Genomic DNA, 25,767 nt, shown 5'->3' on the forward strand with positions numbered 1-25,767 from the left:
AAATGCCAGGATGGTTCCTTTGAAAGGGAACGGCCGACTTCCTTTCCCATCCTTCCCTAATCCGAGCTTGTGCTCCGTCTCTAATGACCTCATTGTCGACGGGACGTTAAACACCAATAACCCCCCCCCCCCCAGGCCTTTGCCGTAGTCACTGTGACGTCAATAATATACTGAGGTGACAGAAGTCATCGTATACCTCCTAATACCATGTTGGACCTCCTTTTGCCCGGCATAGTTCAGCAATCGACGTTGCATGGCCTCAGCAAGTCGTTGGGAGTCACCTGCAGTAATTTTGAGCCATGCTGCCTCTATAGCCGTCCACAACTGCGAACGTGTTGCCGGTGCAGGATTCTGTCGAGGAACTGACCTCTCGATTGTGTCCTATAAATGTTCGTTGGAATTCATGTCGGACGATCTGGGTGGGCAGATCAATTGCTCGATATTGCAATATTCTTCAAACCAGTCGCTAACAGGGACTATTGAACGCAAGGTTATTGTAGCGAGACTCAAAACCATATCAAACAAAACCACTAAAAATAAACGCAAAATATATCTACTTAAAAAATTCGCTTGATGCCTTCCTGAGAGAGAGTCTCCATTACTTCCAACCTAATTATGTAAGTGTATACCAGATATGGCTCAAATTCAAAGATACAGCATCGACAGCAATAGATAGATTCATACCGCATAAGTTAACAAGAGACGGGATTGACCCACCATGGTACACAAAACACGTCAGAACACTGTTGCAGATGCAACGAAAAAAGCATGCCAAATTCAGAAGAACGCAAAATCCCCAAGACTGGCTTAGTTTCACGGAAGCTCGAAATTTAGTGCGGACGTCAATGCGAGATGCTTTTAATAGTTTCCACAATAAAATATTGTCTCAAAATATGGTAGGAAACCCAAAGAGATTTTGGTCGTATGTTAAGTACACCAGTGGCAAAAAACAGTCAATACCGTTGCTGCGCGATAGCGATGGAAATGTTACCGATGATGGTGCCACTAAAGCGGAGTTACTAAATACAGTTTTCCGTAATTCCTTCACGAAAGAAAACGAAGTAAATATTCCAGAATTCGAAACCAGAACAGCTGTTAGCATGAGTGACATAAAAGTAAATATCTTAGGTGTTGCGAAACAACTCAAATCACTTAAGAAAGGCAAGTCTTCCGGTCCAGATGGTATGCCAGTCAGGTTCCTTTCAGAGTATGCAGACACAATAGCGCCTTTCTTATCAATCACATACAAACGCTCATTTGACGAAAGGTCTGTTCCTAAAGACTGGAAAGTAGCACAGGTCACACCAATATTCAAGAAAGGAAATAGGAGTAACCCGTTGAATTACAGACCTATATCACTGACCCCAATTTGCCGTAGGATTTTCGAGCATAAACTGTACTCGAACATTATGAATCACCTTGAAGAAAATGACTTATTGATACATAACCAATACGGATTCAGAAAATGTCGTTCTTGTGCAACACAGCTAGCTCTTTATTCCCATGAAGTAATGAGTGGTGTCGACAAGGGATCTCAGATCGATTCCATATTCCTAGATTTCCAGAAGGCTTGTGATACCGTTCCTCACAAGCGACTATTAATCAGATTGCGTGCATGTGGAGTATCGTCTCAGTTGTGTGACTGGATGCGTGATATCCTCTCAGAGAGGTTCAAATGGCTCTGAGCACTATGGGACTTAACGTCTGAGGTCATCAGTCGCCTAGAACTTAGAACTACTTAAACCTAACTAACCTAAGGACATCACACACATCCATGCCCGAGGCAGGATTCGAACCTGCGACCGTAGCGGTCGCGCGGTTCCAGACTGAAGCGCCTTTAACCGCGTGGCCACACTGGCCGGGCTCTCAGAGAGGTTACAGTTCGTAGTGATAGACGGTAAATCATCGAGTAGAACAGAAGTGATATCTGGCGTTCCGTAAGGTAGTGTCATAGGCCCTCTGCTGTTCCTGATTTATATAAAAGATCTGGGTGATAAACTGAGCAGCCCCCTTAGATTGTTCGCAGATGACTCTGTAATTTACCGTCTAGTAAAACCATCAGACGATCAATTCCAACTACAAAATGATCTAGAGAGAATTTCTGTTTGGTGCGAAAAGTGGCAATTGGCCCTAAACAAAAAAAAGTGCGAGGTCATCCACATGGGTACTAAAAGAAATCCGATAAATTTTGGGTATACGATAAATCGTACAAATCTAAGGGCTGTCAGTTTGACTAAATACCAAGGAATTACAACTACCAGCAAGTTAAATTGGCAATACCAAACATAATATTGTGGGGAAGACGAAACAAAGACTGCACTTTGTTGGCAGAACACTTAGAAGATGCGACAAACCCACGAAAGAGACAGCTTACATTACACTTGTCCGTCCTCTGCTGGAATATTGCTGAGCGTATGGGATCCTTACAAGGTAGGATTGACGGAGGACATCGAGAAAGTGCAAAGAAGGGCAGGTCGTTTCGTGTTATCGCACAGTAGGGTCGAGAGTGTCACTGATATGATACGCGAGTTGGGGTGGCAGTCACTGAAACAAAGGTGGTTTTCTTTGCGGCGAGATCTGTTTACGAAATTTCAATCATTAACTTTCTCTTCCAAAAGCGTAAATATTTTGTTGACACTCACCTACGTAGGGAGAAATTATCATCATAATAAAATAAGAGAAATCAGAGCTCGAACGGAAAGGTGTTCGTTTTTCCCACGCCCCATTCGAGAGTGGAACGGTAGAGTAGTTGTATGAAAATGGTTCGGTGAACCCTCTGCCAGGCACTTAAGTGTGAATTGCAGAGTAATCATGTAGATTTAGATGTCGCCTGGTGACATGTCATTGTTATTCGGGAACATGAAGTCCATGTATGGCTGCAAACGGTCTCCAGGTAGCCGAACATAATCGCTTGCAGTCAGTGATCGGTTCAGTTGGACCAGAGGACCCTGTCCATTTCATGCAAACACAGCCCGCACCATTATGGAGACACTAACAGTGCCTTGTTGACAACCTGGGTCCATGGCTTTTTGGGGTTTGCGCCACACTTGAACCCTATCGTCAGCTCTTACCAACTGAAATGAGAACTCATCTGACGAGGCCAAAGTTTTCCAGTCGTGTAGGGTGCAATCGATACGGTCAAGAGCCCAGGGGAGGCGCTGCATGCGATGTCTGCTGCCCTAGTCCATTAACGCCAAGTCCGTAGCTCGTGGTCGTGCGGTAGCGTTCTCGCTTCCCACGCCCGGGTTCCCGGGTTCGATTCCCGGAGGGGTCAGGGATTTTCTCTGCCTCGTGATGACTGAGTGTTGTGTGATGTCCTTAGGTTAGTTAGGTTTAAGTAGTTCTAAGTTCTAGGGGACTGATGACCATAGATGTTAAGTCGCATAGTGCTCAGAGCCATTTGAACCATTAACGCCAAATTTCGCCGCACTGTTCTAACGGAGTACGTTTGTTCTACGTTCCAGTTAATTTTTGCGATAATTTGACTCGGTGTTGCTTGTCTGTTAACAGTGACAAATCTACGGAAACGCCGCAGCTCTCGGTCGTTATATGAAGGCCGTCGGTCAAAGCGTTGTCCGTAGTGAGAGGTGATGCCTGACATATGGTATTCTCGGCACACTATTTACACTGCGGGCGGGTGAGTACTGAAATCCATAACGATTTCCGAAATGAAGTGGCCCACGAGTATAGCTCTAACTACGTTTCCGCGTTCAAAGTGTGTTAATCGCCGTCGTGCGACCATAATCACGTCGGAAACCTTTCACATGAATTACCTGAGTAATTACCGCCTATGCACTACCCTTTTATACCTTGTGTACGCGATACCACCGCCATCGTGATACCATCGCTCCCAGATTACTTTTGTCACCTCTGTTTACATCACAAGACAGACAGCGTCTGCATTGGGGTTACTGACGTCTGTTCACACCTCCAACATGATCGGCATCTTCACTCTCACTGATCCCCTCTCCTGTATTAACATCTCCCAGACTTTTGTTACTGTCTCTAACTCCGCTCTAAACTGTTGTGTGTACTGATGTTCAATATCTTAAATGAATCGGTATTGCCGTTTAACGGCTGCGCTACTTCCCGAGTGAATTACACTTACACTTGCATGAGGATGAAATGGCGATTGGTGGGCTGACGGTCGGTGGCGATGGTTGCAGGGCGCATCGGGACGCCGCACTTCATGGCGCCCGAGGTGGTGGCGCGGCGGCTGTACGGCAAGCCGGTGGACGTGTGGTCGGCCGGCGTGCTGCTGCACGTGCTGCTGTCCGGCACGCTGCCCTTCCTCGGCACGCGAGACCGCCTCTACGAGTGCATCTGCCGCGGCCGCCTCCACGTGAGTACTCGCTCCCTTCTGCCTGGCCAGAGGCTGACTGTTAATCACAGTGTTCCACTTCAAGTCAGGTGACAGTGAAACCTTCCCGTCTTCTCTATATCTCTTTTGTTACGCAACCTTCCCTTCTACAACAACCTATGAAACCTTCCCTTAGGATTTCTATCTCTTGCTTAATAATAACAAATGAAATCTTCCCTTTGAAATTAATTCTCTTTCTCAATCTTCGCATACAAATTTAAGTGCTGTTTATTAAAAGCGATTTGCTGATTATTTCGACGAAACATAGAGTGTGTCGTCGTCGTGGCCCTCAGTCGTTATCTGCAATAAGCCAAAGCTGTTCCTTACCTTTTTTACTGTTACTGAATCGCCATCTGACTGCTACATCGAACTGCGACGTGAATATACTTCCTCTGGTTTACTATACTCTATTAACTGCTGGTGGGCTGTCATAATAAGTGGCTGTATTTATTACCAAAGCTGACGTTATTCTTTAATAGCAAAGCTGACGTTATTCTTTAATTAATTTGACTGAAGTTACGTAATTCATAGTTACACTTTTCCTTGACAACAATAAAATTTTACGAAGTTTTACGTTGATGGTTTTTGGGATGGATTATAATCAGTATTGCAATATTGCTGGCAAAAATTAATTATGTTATGAAAACGATTCTTCTTACTGTTGGTAATGAAATGATTTTACAAACGTTCAAATAGGACTTACTTTTTACAATAATCTTACAACTAGCATTACCCAAACATACCTACACTAGTCTTGAGTTTCTCCAAAAAAAAAAAAATTCAATAACATAAGTTCCTCTTACGATAGTTAGCTGATGTGTCTGTACATTCGTTTGTAATCTCTTGTAAATCATAGCTGGTGGCTGGCAGCCACACCGCTCCTCTCAACCTCTCGCGTCAGACTTGCTACCGACTCGCTTCACATCTCGCTTACTATGACTTCCTACGAACGCTTAAGTACGGTCTCTCCCGCCAACAATACTTTGGTGGAGACATTCCCTGCTACCACAATTATTTCCAAAATGACAAATATTCCTACTTAATCCTATTAATAAAATATAAACATCTTTCATAAACTGTGGTTTAACAATAGAAATATAGACGTCTTACAGTTTCTAGAAACCAATCGATGATTTAATATGCTCCGTGTAGGCCGTGAAGGACGGCGAGACCTTTTCGAAAGGCTCGGCTCCACCACACATACGTTCATGGACAACTGAAACTAATGAACGCTGTGTAGCTGTGACAGTACATTTCGTACCAGTTTCCTCATAGAAATTTTGAAACATTAGGTTTGACTGTAAATACCGTACTCGCCAATTTTGTTACGTTAATGTATTACAGTACAGCAAAACATCGTGACGTTCTAGTCACATTAATGTGACCACCGCTTGTCTTCGTCAACGGTAATAACCACTCACAGACGCCAAGTGGAAGCTCTAGTACTAGAGTTTATATAAGCGTGTGGGGAGGATGCGGAAAACGGTGCAGTCTATGTTGTAAGGGAGTGATTTATCTGACGTTCAGAAGGGCATGATCGTTGGCTTTCGGGCCTAGGGTGGAAGAATCTGCGAAACGGTTAAGTTTGTAAACTGATTGCGTCGCACCGTAGTTAAAGTATGCCGCGCATGGCAAAATGGAACTATCCAAAGACGGCATCGAGGCGACTGCGGTGAACGACGGCTGAGGGGATGTGTACTGGCTATTACACGTGTAAGTGCCCAGACGAACCGAGGAGCTGCCAACAATGTCTCCTCAACGACCGCTCAGCGAACGTTGTTACGTTCGGGCCTCGGCAGCAGTGACGACAAGCGGCCTTCTCAAATGAATAACGTTTCTTGTTCCATCGTAAAGACGTTGGCGTGTACGGCGTGACACGTCTGAAAGCGAACACCCTACAACAATTGTCGGAAGAGTCCAGGCCGGAGGAGGGAGTGTTTTCGTGGCATTCCCTGGACGATCATTTTTGGAGGACATAGTGGATCAATACAAGTAATACAAGTAGGCATCTGTCCATGGGGACAACATTCAGGCTTTTGATAGGTAGTCACATTAATGTAACTGAGCAGTGTAGATTTCTTTCATTTATTGATGACCATCACACGGACCTACACACAGAACTGAATGAAAATTTAACATACTTTGCATAGTGCACAAGTACTGGTCTGCAGTCAAAAACGCTCGGCGCACTTGGAGTTGTAAATGTGTCAGGACTTCCGTCTGCACGTTGGAAAAATGGAACTGCTTGTGCAGTGGAACCATTCGACACCCGGCAATCCATTCTTTTTACCTGTTGGCGAAGGAAATATGCTTTCCGGCAGCGAGCTACTCCCTCCCGAGTGGATCTAAAATGTATTAATGAATAACGACTGCGGTGGAGCGTCAGGTTCCGAGAGAACGAGGACGTGACAAGCGCCCCGGTAACTCGCAACCCGGACGGGACTACTTAAGAACCGCGACTACAGCGCAGCGTTCTCAAGGAACGAGTAGGTTTCAGGTGTGCGAATAACGTCCTGCCCATGGACCTATCTGTGCGTAATAGGTTGCGAGACGGAATTCAATCTACCTGTTAAAATGACAAGTTACAAATGGTATTGACGGGTTTAAAACGACTGAAATTTCAATCGCGAGTAGAAAAACATTGCTGTAAAACCGAAAGGTTTATTACTGCTGTACAAAATCGAAATGAATGATGAATTCTCAATTCACTGTTGGTGAATCCTATTCTATAAAAAAATTTAAATTTATGCATATGTCTAGCAACCGCGCAGTGCACAACCATAACTAGTCCTGTGAAGTTCGTGTAGAGTGGGGTGGCTTCCGATGGAATACACAAACGATGAATACGTCGATATGCCTCTGGTGCTGGGTGCGTCCGATAACCAAGCTGCTGCTGCTGCTGCTGCTCGCGAGTGTGCTGCAAGGTACCGGTACCCTCAAAGGCGCCAAAGCCGATAACAATGTTTGTAATCGCCTGAACGAACGCCTTCGGGAAGCAATAATTTTCTTCCAGAAGTAATGGACACAAACAGAGGAAGCGATCCTTGAAACCGTTCACCACACACCTTGGCGAAGTACCTGTGATATTTCAAGTTTGTTCCAGTAATCTCAAACATTGGTTGTTGAAGTGTTGCAAAATGAAGAACTGCATCCGTACCACGACACATTGCGTAACACTGTCAGCTGAACTCGCGGTAGGAGTACATTTGGGCCCTTACGTATCCCTGACAAGTTGAATGCCCCCCTGTATCGTACGTTTGTTGGCGATATTTCGACTTAGAAAAAGTTCCGCTTAGTGTTCGGCGTCAGCTATCGTTTCACCATGATGGTGCACTGCCAAGCTTTGAAATGAATGTGGGTAACTATTTAAATAATGTTTCCAGAGAAATGGATTCGTCGTGGAGATCCAATGTTCTGGCCTCCACGTTCCCCAGATCTTTATCCATTAGATTTTTATTTGTGGGAACTCTTACAGGAACGAGTTTATAGCACTCTACCCATGAATCTACACGACCTAATAGCTCGTGTGCATGCCACTCCGTCAATGGTGGATGCAGCTGGATTGCATTGGTCCAGCGAGTGGAGATGTGTTAGCAAAAGCGATGTGGTCGTTTTGAACATCTTCTCCAAGGTGAACGGTGCTCGTACGTGTACATACCGGCCCTGTGAAGAGAAGCCCGGACATCAGACGTACAGAATGGAATTATTGTGCGTAGCATAATGCACAATCTAATGTAATCTGCCTATTGCGTTATTTGTGCTTCATTGGATCAGACAACTTTACTCTATCCACGATTGTTTTCTGTTGGCTTTACTTGGGTCATGGACGAAACGAAGTGGTCGTTTACGTCCATAAGAAGTTCATATTAAGTCATAATGTTTAAATAAATGTACAGTAACAGAAGTATACTGCATTATTGAGATGTTAGCTGGATACAGTTTGATGCTTTAACTGAAAAAAACGTTCCGCGTGAAGGCGACTCCAACATAGGGGAGTTCCCTTACGGCATTGCCTCGTGGCTGAGTTAATGGGACAGCTCCGCGTAGATTTCGTGCTCCTTGTTCTTGGCCACGCTGCATGCGTTTGCAGCGTTGCCAGGGACTCGTCTTTTTTAAGTCGCATTTCTATCAAACCTACCGGCGGGACTGGGTTTTGCTAGATAGACTTCAGCCTTGAACTGGGATGAGAGATCGCCTGCCGACCTCAAAGTGCGGAATTTTTTTCTTGACCCTGTTTATCACTCGTTCCTAAGAACGAGTTCTCTGTCAAGTTCCTTCCAACCAGTGCACTCTGCAGCATTCAGTATGGTGTCTGCTGTTCTCAACAATGAGGACAGAAGCGTCACAGTGACATTTAATCGTTACACAATCAGTAACGTAGTAAGTTCAAGCGTTGGCTGCTGCGGCCGCTGTCATCTTCAGTAAAACTTTCATGGACATGACCATGTTGTTTTTATGGTGGTGTGTTTGCTAGTGGGCCAGTGCTGCTTTAGGTCGTATTATTATTTTTTTCGGGAGAGAGGGCTGAGAATTGTCTTGATTTAGGTGTTCCTTTTTCCCGCGCGCCATTCGAGAGTGGAATGGTAGAGAAATAGTATGAAAACGGTTAGATGAACCCTCCGCCACGCACGTAAGTGTGGATAGCAAAGTAACGATGTAGATGTAGATTGACAGCAGTGGTTGTCTACAACTGGGTTGTGACTGGAGGAATGTAGGAATCACAGCATTATTTTCCGGACTAAAAGTAATCATGTAAGTATTAAATAGGAAACACTTCCCTGGTGTTCTACTAAGTATTATTTATTTGGTCAAGTATCGCATCCTCTTGTCACGACTGAATGCCACATCACAGATAAAATGACAAGCGAGTTTTACAGATATTACTCATACAGGTACAGAAGAATGATGAAATACAGAATGTTCACTTCGAAATTTGTTACGTTTCTATGCTACGCAAGAAATCGTTACATTCAACAGAAATAAAAAATAAAGTTTTTAATGTTTTGTGGAAATCTTAACAGTTAACAAAAGTTAAGAACTATTGTTGAATTTAAAATTGTAATATAATATTTGTATAACTGAAACTTATTTGGCAGATGTTCATTTAAAACTGGGCTGGCATCCTGTGTCACATGTTTATTGATTTCAAGAGTTTCTAGTATTGTCAGCTATCTGCTTTTCTTTTCAGTAAGTAAAACTTAACAAGCTACACGATTGGTGGTTTTCTATAAGATATTTTGCGAAAGTTGAATCTGCCTTACCTAGTCTCCATCTTTTCCCGCATTCTGATAACGTAATTGCCAGAGGTCTGAATGACTGACCAATCTAGTGTTCAGGTGTGTTCGTAAGTGCTACTCTGTGCTAAGCGTTTCGTTTTATCTTTCAAATATAATTAAACTGTGGTGCCGCTATTACAATATACAGGTCTGTAGTTGGAAAGTTAACGGCAATTTTGCCAATATATGGGATTGTACACAAATTTTGTAACCATAATATAAATTATTGTGGTAAGGATGAAATTTGAAATAAAAGGCGTACTTTTACTACGAAGATCACCAATCCTCAGTGTCCAATACTGCGTTGAGTCGTTGGGAACTGGAGGAGACGGGCAAGATACAAACATGCTGACGTCACCTACTACTGTCCCACGTAGAAAACACATGATTCCGAAGAGGCTTTCGAATTTTTTTTCTGATACAGCACGCAGTCCAAAATCACAGCAATTCCCAATTGGATTTGCGTGTCACCCCAATTCCGAATCTTCTGGGCCTATCTTCAGTAAATTTTTGGTTCCCTTCGATGTATACCGACTGTTGTTGTCGTACCCAAAGCGGATGATTCACATCTTGCAGCAAAAACAATGCGATAGGGGGTACTTTTTTGGTAGGTGCTAATTGTTTGAGAACCGATTACCTCTAGCAACCAAATGGAAACAAGAGTCAGTGTTCGTCACAAAATGCACCCTAGCGTCCTGTGCATTCCCTCCTCTGTGTTACTACAGATTCCACGCGTCTTTTCGAACTTTGCACTTTGAATGCAGAGATGCGAGGGACCATAGCTGTGCACTGTTGCACCTTGACAGACCACAGAAATTATAATTGTCCATCTATCTGGTGTCCTCTTCTGATGTCCCTGCACAGAAGCTGCACGCATCTCGTGGAGTTCGGCTTTCTCGATGTAAGGCTGTAATTAAAGTTACTATCGACTGGGCTAAGGTTGCAAAATAAGAAGTCCTATTTAAATTGAGGGATGGGAGTGGGTCTTCAATAAGCGAAATGAAGTAGCAGATAAAATCACAAATTGCTAAGTTGCTAAAAAGTGATACAATAAATGATCGACTACAACGTCCCACACAATACAGTTTAAAGTTAACAATATTAATATGCGTTCAGTAAAACTCCATATAGATCACTTAACAGAATAACTTCTTATTTACACATTCTACTCTGCATTGCACGCAGAGTCGCGGTACAATTATATCTACATATTCGGTGAACAAGTAAGATATTATACGTCGGCATTGCCTCCTAAATCGAAACGTACAGCCGCTCCTACCGTGTGCTCACATCTGTAGCAACCGACCTTAATTGCTAGAGTGAACCCGAAACGCTTCGTTCGGCTCACATTGTTGACGTGCCGAAGGTGCATGAAGAGCTCTGTCTGCATTGCATTATAATGCCGAAGTTATTTAAGGAAATTGATAACAAAGAGAATTTCAATACAGTATGAAGATCTCTTTCTGTTGAGTTTCAGTGTGATAACTATCAATCACATCTGCATCATATATCTTAAAGAAATGTTAATAAACGTAGGAATGTCTGTACCTCACTGCATCTCTTACGTCATACTGCAGGGAATATTATCCTTTTCGATTACTAAGTGAGTTTGTGAGTGATTGCTGCGGCTCCCAGAGCCAGAAATGTTACAGTCTGCTCTTTTGGGTAGAGAGACCGAACTATTTGTAGTCCGCTTCTTTTGAGACCATTATGAATGGAACTTCAGCCAGTATCTTAATCCAGCTACATTCATCCAACCCTAAACAGCCAAGCTTATCCGTCTACTTTTTGACCGGGTAACTATGTGATTTGGAGAGCATCAACTGCCATCGGATCTCCATAAAGATAGGCTGCGGATGGCAATCTGCACCCGATCAAAAACGGTTTTTGTTGGACCACTCCACCAAGTCCCAGAGTCTTTGCCAGCTAGGAACTACTGGATATGCAATATTTTCAGTGCTACTCGACGACGAGATGTATCTTCTTGTTTAGTTGCAGGTGTGTGGTGATAGAAGGTAGCAGATGAAGGCGTCCGCAGACAGTAAATGCACTCACTGCCAGATAGAGACTTCGGTCCAAATCTTTAGCTGATACGAAATGACTCTCAGCACTGGCATATGAAATCACTTACCTTATCCCAAGTCGTTGCTTTAGTTCTTCCAGCTTCTTGGCAAGACTTTCTTCTCCCTCCTCTTCGTTTCGCCTTCTCCAAATTTTCGCAGTTAACTCTTAGTCGCCAGTTGCTTTGCCATATGAGTAAGTAAGACAGTACTAAAAAAAACTGCTTCCGTTTTATTCATATCATATGTGCTTCCGCGAAACAGGAAGTGTTCATATCCTATAGCTTGCTGCGAAACTGAAAGTAACGACTTCACGAAATTGTCTTTTATTGAAAAATTCAAAAGGGAAGAAGGCCTGCCCACAGTCGTGATTGTTGGCAGTTATCGCCGAAAGATACTTTTGATAGCGCCTGCTGTACTAGTACCGCTGTAAACCCCATATCTTTGATGGGTAACGTAGCCTTCCATGAAACGTAACGTGCGTCTCGAATGCCGTGAAGCTGTTAATATGATACGTTGGTCTGGCACGCCTAGAACCTGTCAGCGGGAAGACAAGAAGTCTGACCCATCTCGTCGTGTCTACGGCATTTCGTGAACCATTCGGCACACACACCCGCTGCACTGCCGAAACACTTCGTTCCACGCGAGCTGCAATTTCCCGGATGGACACATCACATTTTCTCATGCCGATAACGCGCCGTCTTTCAAACTCACTGATCTGACGGTACGGTTGGCGCATATGTCTGTAAGGCATCTTGCGCGTCTGCTCAAATCACAAGATCCATGATGTTCGGGTTATGGCGTCAAAGAGAGCCGCAGGCACATTTTATCGGTACGTGGTGTTGCGCGGCGACATCGATGTTGACCTTGAACCCGCGGGTCGACATAGTTCAAATGCTTATCATTTCTGCAGAACATATTGATGGACATCTCCTGTTTATATGAACGCCCTATCTCTAGTCGTTAAAGGTGGTTTTTTTTTCTGAACATGCGTATGCATCCGATGATGTGACTACAAACCACGAAACCGGTAGTGCCTTAACAAAATTGGTTCAAGATAAGGCTGTTTCCGGAGTCCTTGCTATAAAATGTACCAAAACGGCTGAGGATGGCCCGACCACAGAGGCGCGGGTATGAAAGAAAGGACCAGTTACGCCCATTGCAGAGACAGGGCAGCACACTAGGGCTTTCTGCCTTTGTAATTGACGTTGATGGAGTTCGTGAGAATTATCCTCTCATCAGAGACGGCAGTTCTGCTTGTTGCATTAACCACTCACCCATAGTAAATTTAAGAAACCTTCATTTTCCCTAATTTTTGTCATCATTTCGACAGACAGTCATTTGCTTTTCATAATCACTTTCACGTAACTGTTGCTCAAACTGTATCTTGTTTGGTAACTTCAAAATCAATCCGTAAAATTCTTTGCTCAACACTACTGGATATTCCCGCTACTGCCGCAATTTGTCTCCCTGAAGGGTTAAGGCTGTTGGTTACTACATTTTACACAACCTCTAGTCGTTCCTCCTTACACGCACTTCCTCTCGCTTCAAAGTTTCACGCCCATAACCTGACTGCATGTACTAATGGCACGGAATCATTCCGTCTAAGGCTAAAATAACGGCGGTATTCCCCGTCTAGCAGCAGCAGTAGCAGCAACAACACAATCGCCGTTTTTGTAAAAGGCTTTCACACACACAGCGCTTTCAGATCCACTCCAGTGTTCCATCTCAGCAAATGGCGTACCCACCTGAAACTTACGACAAACATTCAGCGTTGCCAATAATAGCACTCCACTTTGAAACTTATCAAAACAGCCCGTTTTTCTGCCACACCCTGTAGGTTTCATATATGCTTTCGCCTGTACATATTTTAATATCACTTACAGAGGACCGATCACCGTTTGGTAATTGTGGTAGAACTCATTCACAAAAGTTACCTATTCGCCACCACAATTGTTAAAGTGTTGTTATTGTACTTGACACGAGATAGTATGTGTTGATTACAAATCACTACCCATGCTAAATGTATTTTATGTAGACTGCTTCAAGCGTTACACTTACGAAGTGGCTTCTGTTAGATACTGTAAATTGAACTAGAACGAATATGCTTTAGATCTGCACATGTGATGTATTCTCTGCAGTTCTTCGTGTTACTATTTTGGGCTCTGCTGCAGGACTGCTTGGAGATGAATTGAAAACTTGGAGAGCACTGTGGCAACGCTACACTGAGGAATAGTAGTTCGGAAGTAGCATACGAAATTGCCCTGTATTAATTGTTATTTCAGATTGTTCTACGCTGGTTTGTATACAATATATCAAAATGAGAACGTTCGATTCCACCACGGGCTGTAAACGCTGCATATTAAGACGTCAGCTACTGTCCAACACCCAGAAGGATGGAGTGATGTCCAGGTTATATTTCACTTGTTGACAGCAAGTCGATGAAGTCCAGTGTCCACATAGAGTAAAGACATTATAGACTGAACATTTAGGTGCACAGAATAGGATTTTTGTTTTACTGACTTCAGAATTTGTTATGAATATGAATATGCTTTGCCAATTTCGAAATCAGTCAGAAAATGAAAATTTAGCATGTGCAGCAAGTAACAGCTTTCTTAAATACGGTGTAAAAACCCAAGCATTGTATAAAATTAGGTACCTACTACTATCCTTGTAAGCCAGATCACTGGATCTGTGAATAAAAAAGCTAAAAGCCACAATTGTAGATCAGTCATGAACCAGTGGAGAAGCTCTCATTATAGAAGCAATGCCCACTACAAGTGATGATTCAGGTATAACTGGAGAAGCATGGTACATCGATTCACGGGCAGCTGATCAGTCACTCAATTAACGTTCTTAGTCCACTACCTATGAAGAATTTCCATAGACAAGACTTGTTCATATTGCTGATGGAAAATGCAATCCTGCTGTTGGATCCGGAGACGCTAATATTCTGGTCTATACTCGAAACGAATGATAAGAAAATCACATCAGTAATGTTTTGTTAATTTTGGTGACCTACAGCCCTTGATGTATAACACATCAGCCCGATAATAAAATGTGATAATCTTCAAAGATCGAAAGCATTGTTACAGTAACAAACTGTTTAAAATGTCGGATCGTGGGTGTTTTGTTGGTTGTAAGCTCTCTTCTTCAGCCCTAAGCGGACTGCGTATCAGGTTCAAAAACGGTTCAAATGGCTGTGAGCGTTATGGGACTTAACATCTGAGGTCATCAGTCCCCTAGAACATGTTGTTGTTGTGGTCTTCAGTCCTGAGACTGATTTGATGCAGCTCTCCATGCTACTCTATCCTGTGCAAGCTGCTTCATCTCCCAGTACCTACTGCAACCTACATCCTTCTGAATCTGCTTAGTGTATTCATCTCTTGGTCTCCCTCTACGATTTTTACCCTCCACGCTGCCCTCCAATACTAAATTGGTGATCCCTTGATGCCTCAGAACATGTCCTACCAACCGATCCCTTCTTCTGGTCAAGTTGAGCCACAAACTTCTCTTCTCCCCAATCCTATTCAATACTTCCTCATTAGTTATGTGATCTACCCATCTAATCTTCAGCATTCTTCTGTAGCACCACATTTCGAAAGCTTCTATTCTCTTCTTGTCCAAACTATTTATCGTCCATGTTTCACTTCCATACATGGCTACACTCCATACGAATACTTTCAGAAATGACTTCCTGACACTTAAATCAATACTGGATGTTAACAAATTTCTCTTCTTCAGAAACGCTTTCCTTGCCATTGCCAGCCTACATTTTATATCCTCTCTACTTCGACCATCATCAGTTATTTTGCTCCCCAAATAGCAAAACTCCTTTACTACTTTAAGTGCCTCATTTCCTAATCTAATTCCCTCAGCATCACCCGACTTAATTAGACTACATTCCATTATCCTTGTTTTGCTTTTGTTGATGTTCATCTTATATCCTCCTTTCAAGACACTGTCCATTCCATTCAACTGCTCTTGCAAGTCCTTTGCTGTCTCTGACAGAATTACATTGTCATCGGCGAACCTCAAAGTTTTTATTTCTTCTCCATGAATTTTAATACCTACTCCGAATTTTTCTTTTGTTTCCTTTACTGCTTGCTCAATATACATATTGAATAACATCGGGGAGAGGCTACAACCCTGTCTTACTCCCTTCCCAACCACTGCTTCCCTTTCATGTCCCTCGACTCTTATAACTGCCATCTGGTTTCTGTACAAATTGTAAATAGCCTTTCGCTCCCTGTATTTTACCCCTGCCACCTTTAGAATTTGAAAGAGAGTATTCCAGTCAACATTGTCAAAAGCTTTCTCTAAGTCTACAAATGCTAAAAACGTAGGTTTGCCTTTCCTTAATCTTTCTTCTAAGATAAGTCGTAAGGTCAGTATTGCCTCACGTGTTCCAGTGTTTCTACGGAATCCAAACTGATCTTCCCCGAGGTTGGCTTCTACTAGTTTTTCCATTCGTCTGTAAAGAATTCGCGTTAGTATTTTGCAGCTGTGACTTATTAAGCAGATAGTTCGGTAATTTTCACATCTGTCAACACCTGCTTTCTTTGGGATTGGAATTATTATATTCTTCTTGAAGTCTGAGGGTATTTCGCCTGTCTCATACATCTTGCTCACCAGATGGTAGAGTTTTGTCAGGACTGGCTCTCCCACGGCCGTCAGTAGTTCCAATGGAATATTGTCTACTCCGGGGGCCTTGTTTCGACTCAGGTCTTTCAGTGCTCTGTCAAACTCTTCACGCAGTACCATAACTCCCATTTCATCTTCATTTACATCCTCTTCCATTTCCATAATATTGTCCTCAAGTACATCGCCCTTGTATAGACCCTCTATATACTCCTTCCACCTTTCTGCTTTCCCTTCTTTGCTTAGAACTGGGTTTCCATCTGAGCTCTTGATATTCATACAAGTTGTTCTCTTATCTCCAAAGGTCTCTTTAATTTTCCTGTAGGCGGTATCTATCTTACCCCTAGTGAGATAGGCCTCTACATCCTTACATTTGTCCTCTAGCCATCCCTGCTTAGCCATTTTGCACTTCCTGTCGATCTCATTTTTGAGACGTTTGTATTCCTTTTTGCCTGTTTCACTTACTGCATTTTTATATTTTCTCCTTTCATCAATTAAATTCAATATTTCTTCTGTTACCCAAGGATTTCTACTAGCCCTCGTCTTTTTACCTACTTGATCCTCTGCTGCCTTCACTACTTCATCCCTCAAAGCTACCCATTCTTCTTCTACTGTATTTATTTCCCCCATTCCTCTCAATTGCTCCCTTATGCTCTCCCTGAATCTCTGTACAACCTCTGGTTCTTTTAGTTTATCCAGGTCCCATCTCCTTAAATTCCCACCTTTTTGCAGTTTCTTCAGTTTTAATCTACAGGTCATAACCAATAGATTGTGGTCAGAGTCCACATCTGCCCCTGGAAATGTCTTACAATTTAAAACCTGGTTCCTAAATCTCTGTCTTACCATTGTATAATCTATCTGAAACCTTTTAGTATCTCCAGGGTTCTTCCATGTATACAACCTTCTTTCATGATTCTTAAACCAAGTGTTAGTTATGATTATGTTGTGCTCTGTGCAAAATTCGACCAGGCGGCTTCCTCTTTCATTTCTGTCCCCCAATCCATATTCACCTATTATGTTTCCTTCTCTCCCTTTTCCTACACTCGAATTCCAGTCACCCATGACTATTAAATTTTCGTCTCCCTTCACAATCTGAATAATTTCTTTTATTTCATCATACATTTCTTCAATTTCTTCGTCATCTGCAGAGCTAGTTGGCATATAAACTTGTACTACTGTAGTAGGTGTGGGCTTCGTATCTATCTTGGCCACAATAATGCGTTCACTATGCTGTTTGTAGTAGCTTACCCGTAGTCCTATTTTCCTATTCATTATTAAACCTACTCCTGCATTACCCCTATTTGATTTTGTGTTTATAACCCTGTAGTCACCTGACCAGAAGTCTTCTTCCTCCTCCCACCGAACTTCACTAATTCCCACTATATCTAACTTCAACCTATCCATTTCCCTTTTTAAATTTTCTAACCTACCTGCCCGATTAAGGGATCTGACATTCCACGCTCCGATCCGTAGAACGCCAGTTTTCTTTCTCCTGATAACGACATCCTCTTGAGTAGTCCCCGCCCGGAGATCCGAATGGGGGACTATTTTACCTCCGGAATATTTTACCCAAGAGGACGCCATCATCATGTAATCATACAGTAAAGCTGCATGCCCTCGGGAAAAATTACGGCTGTAGTTTCCCCTTGCTTTCAGCCGTTCGCAGTACCAGCACAGCAAGGCCGTTTTGGTTATTGTTACAAGGCCAGATCAGTCAATCTTCCAGACTGTTGCCCTTGCAACTACTGAAAAGGCTGCTGCCCCTCTTCAGGAACCACACGTTTGTCTGGCCTCTCAACAGATACCCCTCCGTTGTGGTTGCACCTACGGTACGGCTATCTGTATCGCTGAGGCACGCAAGCCTCCCCACCAACGGCAAGGTCCATGGTTCATGGACCATAGAACATACAACTAGTTAAACCTAACTAACCTAAGGACATCACACACATCTATGCCAGAGGCGGGATTCGAACCTGCGACCGTAGCGGTCGTGCGGTTCCAGACTGAAGCGCCTAGAACCGCTCGGCCACACGGGCCGGCTGCGTATCAGGATATCATATATAAGTTAAACACTTAGTTGATTACCAAGACAAATTTCAAGATCAGAAGACGAGATGCGAAGACTGCACTACTGGCAAAACGTGTAAACCGCCATTTTCATCAAGTGATAACAAACCAAAACGAATAGGTGAGCTTGTGCATGCAGTTTCGTGAGGGGAAACTGCAAGAATGCACTGTGGGTAGTGCAAGATATTTCTTGACATTGAAATGTGATTGTTGTCAAGAATAAATCACACAGCTGATTGTTTGAGAATTTTTTTGGAATAAGTGAACAGATGGTAAACGGACTAGTTTTGTAATCAAGAAGTTAACAGTTGGATTACCCAGCACGACATTTTGCGTCAGAGAACAGTGCCATGCGGCCCACAACAAAACAGAGCCACTGAACGGAAAAAACAGAACTATTGTCGAGTTGGCCAGGACTGGTCTGAATGGAGGTGAATTGCCCGCTGAAATGAGGGCAGAAGCGGTGACTTAACGCAGTATTCACGCACACTGGACTGGGACAAGTAGACAAAGCGAAGTTGTGCCATGTAAGCTGTCGTTAGGGAGGAAACCAAGCTTAAGAATCGTCAGAACTTTTAGTGAAGAAATTTATTTCCGTGTTCCTAAGGGAAAAAAGCAATAATGGGATGCAGTAGCTGATAAGGGTCATTCTTTTGGTTAAGACCAAATCACACAAGGTTATCATACCGGCGACAACTCCCAGATATTACTTTTACGGAAAACTGTTTACGGACAATTGTAGCACGGAAGAAACACAAACGTCAAAAGCAATTGATTTTGTTCTTCCTGCAAATAAGAGACCATCTGCAGAAGACGTTCTTCAGAACTTTCCTGCTGTTCAGAATTATTCAGAGACCTGTGAAGAGAGAAAATGATGATACAAATTCAGATGATGTCAGCGAACAGGAAGTAACAGCTGATGAAGCTGTTCAATCTAACCAGAAATATCAGTTAAGAGATGGTAGAGGAACAAAATTGCCATTAGGATACGAAAATAACGAATCCATTTTAGATATTGTCCAACCAGATATATACGTGATGAAGCAGAAAATGGAAAAATGCAATGTATAATGAAATTAATTTCTTTAAAGTTAACGAAACCTGGACACTTGTGAAGCCACTTAAAGAGGTTGCTGACAACCGTTGTGTGCAATAATCAAATATTCTATTAGTGATTATGTAGCACGTTTGAAGGCAATACTTGCGATACAGGTCTCAAGGTAGTTGCTGGTATGGATTATCTTGAAACTTATAGTCAAGCGACTAGATATGATTCAATGCGATTAAAATTAACCACTGCAGCCTCAGAAACACGTTTTTAGCAAACTGACGTCCGTACTGCTTTTCTACATGGCAATTCAACAAAAATAATTTATAAGAACGGTTTTGACGATGGGACTTTGCGTGTGTGTAAACGAAATCGAAACTTTTATGGCCTGAATCAACATTTCAGAAGTCTTATACAGGTTTAGATTCCACCTAAAAATGCAGATCCACATGTATTCACCAATCAGAACGCAAACAAATCCATTAATTTTGACAGTGCATGAGAATGATGGATGGCCTTCTAGCTCATTAAGGATCCTGGTACCATTTACTTTTTGTTGAATTGACTACATCACCTCCATAAAATTGGGTACTTACTTGGGCCTGCAGGCGGGACATTTAGCAGATAAGCCTATCGATGCAGAAAAAATGGAACTATGTCATGAAGATTCTACGCCGCTTCAGTATGAAATACAAACCCTGTAACTGTGCAACAGATGACCAGTATCATCAGGGGTGCGTAGACATGAACAAAAATGAACATAAGAACACGTCCGATGTTACATACACGCAAGCTGTGGGTAGTCTGATGTATTTTTCACCAGAGACACGGTCGAAAATTGCCTTCACAGTCAAAAATGCGTCAGCATCTTGAGAAAATAATGAAGATGCATTGCAATGCTATGATAAGGACCATCAAATACATTAAAGTCACTATGAACTATGGATTTTATTTTCCTTCAAAACAGGAAAACAGCTTTCAGGCCTAGGGCGGTGCAGACTATAATGTGGAAACCAGGAAATCCACAACTTTTACGCTGTTAATACTTGGTGAGTCCATTGTTACACAGTACATGCGGCTCAACAAAAATAACGGTAGCGCTCTCTACATCTGACTGAACGCTTTTGCAGCCTATGAAACAGGGATAGAAATTCTCCGGGTTAAGAATTGTTTAAAACTTTGCTTTATTCAGCAACCCTGAAAATTGAAGTACAGTGAAGCTTATTAAAAACCAAGATTGTCATCACAGAGTTAATCCCACTGATGTACATTATCATTTTGCGCGAAATAAATAAAAGGTGAATGAAGCTGTACCACAACACGTTGAATCCAAGGACCAGCAGGTTCGTACCGAAGATGAAGCCACAGCCGCACAAGAAGTCAATATCTGATGTATTCAAGACATTTGTACGAGACTTCTAAACGCGTAATAAAAAAATCGAGTTCTCATTAAGTGGGAATGATAAGAATCTGTAAAAGGTGGAAAAAAATATTTTTTTATGAAGAGAAACTTGGTGATTTGCTTGGTGTTTTTCTTCTTTGCTTGGTTCCCGTAAAAAAAAGGGTTGCATTGAGCATTTTCTTGAACTTACAGGATATCCTGCTGTACATAATTAAGTGGTATGTGTTTATTAAATAAAAAGCCATGTTCATCTTATTCGATTTGTTATTTGTTGACATCTGAAGAAACTGCAAAAAGGTGGGAATTTAAGGAGATGGGACCTGGATAAACTGAAAAAACCAGAGATTGTAGTGTTCCAGAGAGGGCATTAGGGACCGATTGACAAGAACGGGGGAAAGAAATAGAGTAGAAGAAGAATGGGTAGCTTTGAGAGATGAAGTAGTGAAGGCAGCAGAGTATCAAGTAGGCAAAAAGACGAAAGCTTGTAGAAATTCTTGGGTAACTGGAAGAATATTGAATTTAATTGATGAAAGGAGAAAATATAAAAATACATTAAATGAAGTAGGCAGAAAGAAATACAAATGTCCCAAAAACGAGATCGACAGGAAGTGCAAAATGGCTAAGCAGGGGTGGCTAGAGCACAAACGTAAGTATGTAGAGGCACATATCACTAGGGGGTAAGATAGATACTGCCTACAGTAAAGTTAAAGAGGCCTTTGGAGAAAAGAGAACCACTTGCATGAATATCAAGAGCTCAGATAGAAACCCAGTTATAAGCAAAGAAGGGAAAGCAGAAAGGTGGAAGGAGTATATAGAGGGTCTATACAAGGGCGATGCACTTGAGGACAATTTTATGGAAATAGAACTGGACGTAGATGAAGAGGAAATGGAAGATACGATACTGCGTGAGAGTTTGACAGAGGAACGAAAGACCTTTGTCTAAACAAGGCCCTGGGAGTAGACAACATTCCATTAGAACTAATGATAGCCTTGGGAGAGCCAGCCCTGATAAAACTCTACCATCTGGTGAGCAAGATGTATGAGATAGGCGAAATACCCTCAGACTTCAAGAAGAATATAATAATGCAAATCCCAAAGAAAGCAGGTGTTGACAGGTGTGGAAATTACCTATCTATTCGTTTAATAAGTCACGGCTGTAAAATACTAACACAAATTCTTTATAGACGAATTGAAAACTGGTAGACGGCGACCGCGGAGAAGATTGGTAGACATGTTGGAACACTTGAGGCAGTACTGACCCGACGACTTAACTTAGAACATAGATTAAGGAAAGGCAAACCTACGTCTCTAGCATTTGTAGACTTAGAGAAAGCTTTTGACAATGTGAGTGGAATACTCTTTCAAATTCGGAAGGTGGCAGGCGTAAAATACAGGTAGTGAAAGGCTATTTACAATTTTTATAGAAACCAGATGGCAGTTGTAAGAGTTGAGGGACATGAAAGGGAAGCAGTGGTTGGGAAGGGAGTGAGAGAGGGTTGTAGCCTATTCCCGATGTTATTCAATCTGTATATTCAGTAAGCAGTGAAGGAAGCAACAGAAAAATTTGGAGTAGGAATTAAAATCCACGAAGAAGAAATGAAAACTTTGAGGTTTGCCGATGACATCGTAATTTTTTCAGAGACAGCAAAGGACCTGGAAGAGCAGCTGAACGGAATGGACATGTCTTGAAATGAGGATATAAGATCAGCATCAACAGAAGCAAAACGAGGATAATGTAACGTAGTCGAATTAAATCAGGTGATGCTGAGGGAATTAGATTAGGAAATGAGACACTTAAAGTAATAAATGAGCTTTGCTATTTGGGGAGCAAAATAACTGATGATGGCCAAGTACAGAGGAAATAAAATTTTGACTGGCTATGGCAAGGAAAGCGTTTCTGAGGATGAGAAATTTTTTGACATCGAATGTAGTTTTAAGTGTCACAATGTATTTGTATGGATTATAGCCATGTCCATAGCCTCACACATGCTGTTTGATGACTGTATGTATTGTCACGTTGATACAATCAGCTATGTCCCCAAAGTGTCCATTTACTGTACGCAGTACACAGTGCTGAGAAAGTGTTCGTATCCTTCCGCACTTACCATATTCTTAAGGGTAGGAAAAAAAACCCTCCATACTGCAACATCACCTTCAGATTTCACTTGACGGCAAGTAATGATCTCCAGAACATTAACCAAACTCAGCCCATTCCATCGGATTCCATAGGGTGTAGCATGATTCATCGTTTCAAATTACTTGTTTCCTGTCATGCTGTGTCCAGCGACATCATCCCAAGCATCCGTGTAGCATTGGCTACAGAAATGTGTGGCTTGTGAGGAGCTGCTCGACCATTGTACTTCATTCTTTCCAAGTCTCAGCGCACAACGTAGGCTCTAAAATGCATGCCTTTGAGCTATGAGCACTTGTTCAGTAGAAAAGATTTGTGTCACAGTAACGAAGATGATAAAGAGCTCGTAGCACCTAAGGTATGCCTTTTAGAGCCCAAGTTTACTAGAGTTTTTGCTTCTAATGGTCGTTCCTGCCATATCCCTGAATATTGACCGTTCCTCCTGGGTCACCTGTATGTTAGCTATGGCGCCTAAGATGGGTATAATATCCGGAACAGTAAGATCTACTCCGCTTAGCTTCCTACAATTAATCATATTTCCCCACATTCCTACCAAGCGCGCTAAATACGCCGGGTCCTGTTCTTGTCAAAATACTAGAGTTGGGCAACACGATTCTTTTTCCCGATTCGATTCCTATGATTCAATCTCACGTTGTGAATCGATTCCTACGATTCGTTCACGATTCTTTCACGATTCATTCTAGTCTGCGATGGCACGATTCTTACGGAATGCAAAAAGTTCTACATCTTACTCACAGATGGCAGGACATGTCTAAAATTGCCAATGGGGTTAGAATCGAACTGTGTCATGATAAGATATGCCAGAAATAGTTTATTTATGAGTAAACATGCATATGACGTTACAAGTGTGATTTTCGATTTATACGTGTAATGCCTTAATTGTTGAAAGGTCACGTTTGATTTGATTGCATCTATTGTTTTATTTCACTATGTCAGGAAAGAGGAGTCTATTTGTGCGGAAGGTGGTGCAAAATTACGTGGAATGTCAGTTTGGTTGTGTGGCTTGAACGTATCTAACTACAGACGTCTGTTTTATAGTAACAAAATCTAGCAGTGAGGCAGACGTGGTTTGGCTCATATCAACCTAAGTTTTTCTGTGTTAAGATGTCTTTCCAAGTCCACATTACCCTTGTAATTCATAACGCAGCTGACAGCCCTCCCACACAGCAAATTTAGCTTTAACTTTCCTTTCCTATAAGTACAAAGCATAGGTATTTTGCTTTCAATTTGTCTGAGAACTTTCCGCTGTCACTACCATTTACGTGAGAAGACGACATACTTCTAAACAATAGGATTCAATCGTATACAGCGACATTACTTCACTAAAATTTAATATGAATCTGAACACGATAACATTCGAAAACTCGGACTTGAAATTATTAATTAAAAAGCTTTTGTTTAAAGACGGTATTACACGGCGATCCGCCAAGAAAGGTATTGGTTAGACAGCCTACATTTTCTCTGTATAGGCTCTGTAATATTGGTCTAGTGCGACAACCATTTAGTGGCGGCACTGGTGGAACCAACAGAATTAGCAAATTAGCAGTGAAGTAATGTCGCTGTATACGATTGTATCCTACACTGTAGAAGTATGTCGTCTTCTCACATAAATAGTAGTGGCAGAAGCAAGTTCTCAGACAAATTAAAAACAAAATTCCTATGCTTTGTATTTCGACGAAACAAAAGTTAAGCTAAATTTGCAGTGTGTGAGGGCTGACAGTTGCTTTATTGTGAAATATAAGGTGATGTGGAATTGGAAAGCGCACAGAAAAACGTAGGATGATACGAATCCGCGGGGATAGTAAATGGGAAATGCCTTTACGCTCGCTACATAGAGGCGTTCCCGTCAGCCACCGCCAAATATCAGCTCGGTTTTCACGAGTAATATTACCTATTACGGCCCACGAACTTCGTTTGTTCGTTCCGAGCTTCCTTTGTTCACACGCATCCTCCACTTGACTGCCATCTGGCGATCGTAATCATTCGGCACAACTCGGCATGATTCGGAAGTTGCCTTCGAAGCATAGCGTACTAAGAATCGATGAATCGTTGGAACTTGGAATCGTTACGACTCGGAAACACGCAATCGTTCTTACGATTCTTTTGAACGACGATTCGTCCGTATCACGATTCGATTCCTACGATTCTTTATTTAGAGTCGTTCAAATGAACGACTCATTCACGAATCGCCACAACTCTACAAAATACACACTTTAACACAGAATAGTAGTTTGCTCCTAATTTACCATCAGTACGAAGCTGTGGAAATCGGTAACTTCATTTTCATCGAAACGTGTAAAACAGTGGGAATAGTTTTCGGCAGTTTGTGGCCTCGATATTACGTGGATTAAAAAAAATAAAAATAAAAAATAAAAACTGTAGGCTTCGATTTGCCCCGGAGAATGTCGATGATGCGAGAAAACAACGGCATATATCTGGACTCATTTTACTTAACACGAAGAGGCAGTTTCACCTGAAAGTTAGTGTGGAATTGCAGGCAAACGGTCTACTCCGTGACAGCAGAATGATCTTTATGGTCATACTGTGGCGGGCGATCTGACATATTTACTATAACCCAAGACGCAATCTATTATTTAAAAAAATGAATTTTTGCGTCACTTGCCAACACGCACTGGTTGTTTTTATATGCACTTTTACACCTTCATTTTTAACAGTTTTTTGTGCCATGTATATGATATTAAGTGATTTGTTATGTCATACACTAAATAAATAACAGTGATTTTTAGTACAACAATGACAA

The 25,767-nt window shown here is 42.2% G+C and overlaps 1 protein-coding gene across 1 annotated transcript in view; it reads left to right on the forward strand.

The window, feature by feature from the left end:
* The window catches only part of LOC124593828 (peripheral plasma membrane protein CASK-like), a 703,051-nt gene that overhangs the window by 336,212 nt on the left and 341,072 nt on the right, over positions 1–25,767 (forward strand). The window contains exon 7 of the mRNA XM_047132179.1: positions 4,167–4,342. Within this exon, the coding sequence (XP_046988135.1) occupies positions 4,167–4,342 (176 nt within the window). The remainder of the gene's footprint in view (positions 1–4,166; positions 4,343–25,767) is intronic.

The sequence above is a fragment of the Schistocerca americana genome, chromosome 1 (genome assembly GCF_021461395.2).
Source record: "Schistocerca americana isolate TAMUIC-IGC-003095 chromosome 1, iqSchAmer2.1, whole genome shotgun sequence".
Lineage (NCBI taxonomy): Eukaryota > Metazoa > Arthropoda > Insecta > Orthoptera > Acrididae > Schistocerca > Schistocerca americana.